The 5,197-nt window shown below is 39.7% G+C and overlaps 1 protein-coding gene across 1 annotated transcript in view; it reads right to left on the reverse strand.

The window, feature by feature from the left end:
* The window catches only part of SPACA1 (sperm acrosome associated 1), a 21,996-nt gene that overhangs the window by 4,340 nt on the left and 12,459 nt on the right, over positions 1–5,197 (reverse strand). The window contains exons 4-5 of the mRNA XM_004696518.2: positions 4,362–4,468; positions 3,134–3,269 (exon numbers count right to left, since the gene is read on the reverse strand). Coding sequence (XP_004696575.1) covers positions 3,134–3,269; positions 4,362–4,468 — 243 coding nt within the window. The remainder of the gene's footprint in view (positions 1–3,133; positions 3,270–4,361; positions 4,469–5,197) is intronic.

Below are 5,197 nucleotides of genomic sequence, written 5' to 3' on the forward strand. Positions count from 1 at the left end.
ATATATATATAATTACATATAACAATGAATACAAGGAAGAAAAAATGTTCTAAAATTAATTTTGGTAATGATCGTACAACTCTGTGATATGATTGAACTATTGAATTGTCTGATATATGGATGGTGACAATAAAACTGTTTAAAAATTAAAAGTGAAGGAAATGTTTCAACAAATAAAAAATATTTGTTTCAAGTAACTATAACCTATCCTTGGATATTTCTAGACAAAACATTGTAGGCAACTGTGCTGTACACAATCTTTATCTTTAAAGGAAACAAATAGACACTGAAAACTATTCTTCTGAAAGTCCTGTATTATTTGACCAGTGTATGTGTTGAGATGGCAGAGCTACCCTGACCCAGGCTGCTACAAGAAGTCAACGTCATCTCATTTAAGCCCGTTCAGCCTTTAGTTTACATCCAGTGAGTGCAAATTGTCCTTTAATCCTGGAGAGGAGCTGACCACTCAACATTTCCCAGGGCAGGCCTAACAGGGAACAGGTAGGTAGAGGGGACACAACCGAGGATGGTGCGAGACACCTAGACTAGAAACAGTTTTGGGAGTTGGATGATATTGTTCCTATTGCGATTTTTAGAACATCTTATTGAAATTGCCCTTTTAAGGATAACTGATAATCTGACAAGGAGCAGGATTACTAACTTTCACCTGGAAACTTTAAGAAGACAATAAACACATTAAAGAAAGTTAAAATAGTAAAGAGTTCATTTTTTAAATCACTGCACCAAATTTAAGTTTTTGTTTTGCTTTTGTTTCAATCAAGGGTATTATTTTGTGAGAAATCTCTTGATGACATCAGAAGTTGTTTATGGAAACTTTAGAAACAACTTCAAGAAATCCAAGTACAGCCTCATTATTACAATAAAGTTCAGCATGTATACGCAGGCGTTCTTCCAAGAGGAGGCTCCAGAGGTGGGATTAGTTCCTCAAAGGAACTTGTGACCAAAGCCCTCAGTACCCCAACCTCAAAGATGGCAACAAGTTGATCTTAAAATTATTACGATCAACTCAACCAAACAAAATAAACACGATCTAGAAGACATCATAGGTTAAATTGAAAGAACATGCACAGGAATCAGTCTCATAAGGGAACATTGTGGTGGCTTGTGTGTTGCTGTGATGCTGGAAGCTATGTCACCGGTGCTCCAAATACCAACAGGGTCACCCAAAGTGAATAGGCTTAGCAGACCTTCCCCACTAAGAGGGATACAAAGACGGAGTAGACTGTCCACTTCTGAGGAATTCGCCACTGGAAACATTATGGAGGACAAATGTCATGAGATACTGAGAAGCTCACGAACAGCAACAGAGCATTGTTGGATATGGTGCTGGAAGACCAGCCCCTCTGCTCATAAGGCACACAACATGCAACTGAGAAAGAGCTCCCTTCTCAAAGCAGAGTCAACCAGAGTGACGTGGATGGAGAAAAGCCTCCGCGTCCTTCAATTGCCAAGGCATTCCATTGTGTGGATCATAATAAACTATGGATAGCCTGGAGAAGAATAGGAATTCCAGAACACTTCACTCTGCACATACGGAACTGGTACATGGATCAAGAGGCAATTTTGCAAACAGAACAAGAGATTACTGCACAGTTTAAAATGAAGAAAGGTATGCTTCAGGGTTGGATCCTCTCACATGTTTTTTCAATCTGTATACAGTACTAAACAAAGAATCAGCGAAGCTGGTCTACATGCAGAAAAATGCAGCATCAGGATCGGAAGACAACTTACCAACAACTTCCAATATGCAGCTAACACAATCTTGTTTGTTAAAAGTGAGAAGCCTGAACTTCTCTAGCTCTCTTGCTTGGACCCACAATCAATGCACATGGAAGCAGTAGTCAAGAGATCAAATGATGAATTGCAAGGGGTAAATCTGCTGCATAACACCTCTTCAAAGGTTTGAAAATCAAGCAAATTATTTTGAGGACTAAAGCGCATCTGCCCCAAGCCATGAGAGTTTCAATCGTTTCATATACGTGTTAACAGTGAACAGTGAATAAGGAAGACCCCAAAAGAATCAATGGATTTGCGTTACGGGGCTGGTGAAGAACACGGAAAGTACCGTGGACTGCCAAAAGAACAAGCAAATCACTTTTGGAAAAAGCACGGCTGGATTGCTACTTACAAGTGAGGATGGCAAGACCTTGTCTCATATACTTTTGACATGGTATCAGGAGAGAGTAGTCCCTGGAGAAGGTCACCATGCTTGGTCAAGTAGAAGGGCAGCAAAAAATAAATAATTAAAAAAAATAAAGGAAGGCTCTCCACAAGATCAATTGACACAGTGGCTGCAAAAACAGGCCCAAATACGACAAGTATCGTGAGGCTGTTGCAGGACAGGGCAGTGTTTCATTCTGTTATACATAGGGGCCGACTCAACAACACCTAATTCCACATAAAATTGGGTTCAGGATAAATTTTCCCTCTTGTGACAAATACCAAGGGCTGCACTCTTGCTGTATCAAAAATATTTTCTGCAAATGAATTATTTTTAAAAATACATGTTCTGGTATTTCTTAAATTGATATGTTTCACTGTACGTATATTTTTACAAGCATCCATTTGTCCATTTTCAATTTTATGGTGGAAGTAGAAGCAAGATTTAAATCAAGTTATAGGACTGTTGTTGGAAGATACACCAGGAACACATCATTTTCCTGAAGTAAGGCACATCTAATTTGATTGTGTGAAAAGGAAATTAAGTACTACCTTGTAAAAAAAGGTCTAAATGAAATGTTGCCTAGTCCCACACCAACTTCATGATGGGTTGGGGATTAGACCATTGTGATTCATAGGTTTTCTTTGACTGGTTTTGGAAGTTTATTTCCAGGCCTTTCTTCCTGGTCTGTCTTATTCTGAAAACGCCACTGAACCCTGCTCAGTACCACAGAAACTCGTCAGCCTCCACTGACAGACAGGTAGCATGAAATGACTGGCTGGGAATCAAGCCAGGAGTCCCACAAGGGAAAGGAGAATGTTACTACCCTTAACCCTAAACCTTCAAAATCAGAATCGCTGGGTGTGGGGCCAGTGCTGCGCTTTCTCCAGGACACTTTGATGCTCTCTAAAATTCACAATGTAAGCACATGAAAACATTTGGGGCACTTACCACCTGCTGTGTAGACTGTGAATCTAACAGACGCAATGATTTCATTATTATCCAGGGTGTTACATTCCAAAGCTATAGGATGGGTATCCCTATGTACTTCCAGGATTGCCGAATCATTTCCAAGTATAATAGCTTGCTATTTGAAAAGAAAGGAAGAAAAGGCAATAAAAAAGTATCAATGTGCTTTATATATTATTAAGCTAAGAAAAATCTGTTTCCCTTAACAAAAGAGTGACTCTCTGTCTAGTATAGTAATCAGTGGCACACATGGATTTTAGAGTCAGATAAAACAAACCAAAAAAAGACCAAACTCACTGTGCATGCTGTCAGTGCCAACTAAATTCATGGGGATAGGAAGCCCCATGTGTCTCCCACAGAGACAGAGTGGGTGGTGGTTTTGAACTGCTGACCTTGTAGTTAGCAGCCCAAATTGTTAACCACTATGCCACCAAGACTCAGACAGAGCAGATTTTAAATCTCAATAGTACCATTTCTTGCCAGTGTGGACAAAAGGCCACTTGCCTTCTACACCTCAGTTATTAACTGTAAAATGGGTATAATTATAGGAACTATTTCACAGGATTTTTATAGGATTAAAAGAAACTAGATATAGTATTTGACCTACACCAGACACTTAAAAAGCCCTCAAGGAATGTTAGCTGTGGCCATTATCTGACTCATATTGACCCTACAGGACAGAGTAGAGCTGTCTCTGGGTTTCCAAGCCTGTAATTCCTCATGGCAACTGTAAGCTTATCTTTCTCCCGTGGAGTGGCTGGTAGGTTTGCACTACTGGCCATGTGGTTAGTAGTTTAACACATAATTTATTGAGTTTGCATTTTGTTTGTTTGCTTTTTGCTGGTCATTATCCAAGGGGGCTTCAATAAGTTTGTGGAAAATAGAATTAAAGATAATCCAAAATTTCCACAAACTTTTTGAAGTCCCTTGGTACAAATACTTTATAAGCCAATGAAAACCTTGCTTCACAAACAGAGCACTTCATAGGAAATAGATGTTTTTAAATTCTTGTTATAGTTGACCCTAAGACATAGGTAAAGTCTTAGTCCCACTTGAAAATTTAAAATCCCATTGGGAAGATGGTAGTATTTTTATGTCAGTTTTAAAAACTGCTTCTAAAGAGAAAGTTTTCTGAGATTCATCAGAACTGAGAAACAGTAAATTTTATAACTCACTAAAAGGCATGTATTTGTATACATTCATTACTCACTTGATCTGGCCTCAGAAGCCTCCACATATATTTGAAACGATTTACAGGAGATATATGAATGCATGCCAGCCTAACACTGTCAAGAGTTTCTGAAATTGGTTTACCCCCTAAAAGAAAGAGAGAGAGAGATTAAATATTAAAAAATCGTGAGCATTATAAATTGCTTTATACAAAATACTACTTTTAAAGACCTCTTTCAAGTCTAAAGCTCGCCTACAGGCCAGAAGGCCACCTCCTTGTCTGAAGTAGAGTGAACAGAAGCGACGGCTGCAAAGGTAAAGTCACAGAAGCAGCCTGGGAGGAGACACGATGGCTGCCTGCCAGTGACCTGTGGAGAAGAGATATCATCAGATGCTCTAGGAAACTTGGGGGCTGACTGAAAACCAAGCCAGATGTGGTTGAGTTCATTCTGACTCATGGAGACCCTGTGAGGGTTGCAGCGTAAGGCTGCTCTTCCGAAGGTTTGCAAGGGTGATTTTCTCAGGACATTGTCAGCATTTCTTCAAAAAAGCCTCCTCTGGGTGTGTTCTAATCACCATCTTTTGGCTAGCAGGTAAATGCTCAACCGCTCACACCGTGAGGACTCCTAGGATATACTGGTGGCTTTCAATGTACTGGGCGGAGGTGCCCGTGAGAGTCTGAAATCTCAGCATGGCAAGTGTGATAGAGAACAGCTCTCGAAGTTTCCAACTTAAGGTTCACATAAGGTTATCGCCAGAGTGTCAAAGGCATTTCACTACAGGACAGCCTCAATCACAGACCTTGCTACAGAATAGATATTATGCTTCAGATATCACTAAGTCATCTAAAATAAAAAGCAGCTACAATAAATTCTT

The sequence above is a fragment of the Echinops telfairi genome, unplaced genomic scaffold, assembly GCF_000313985.2.
Source record: "Echinops telfairi isolate 266 unplaced genomic scaffold, ASM31398v2 ScPeMD7_3533;HRSCAF=4204_0, whole genome shotgun sequence".
Taxonomy (NCBI): Eukaryota; Metazoa; Chordata; class Mammalia; order Afrosoricida; family Tenrecidae; genus Echinops; species Echinops telfairi.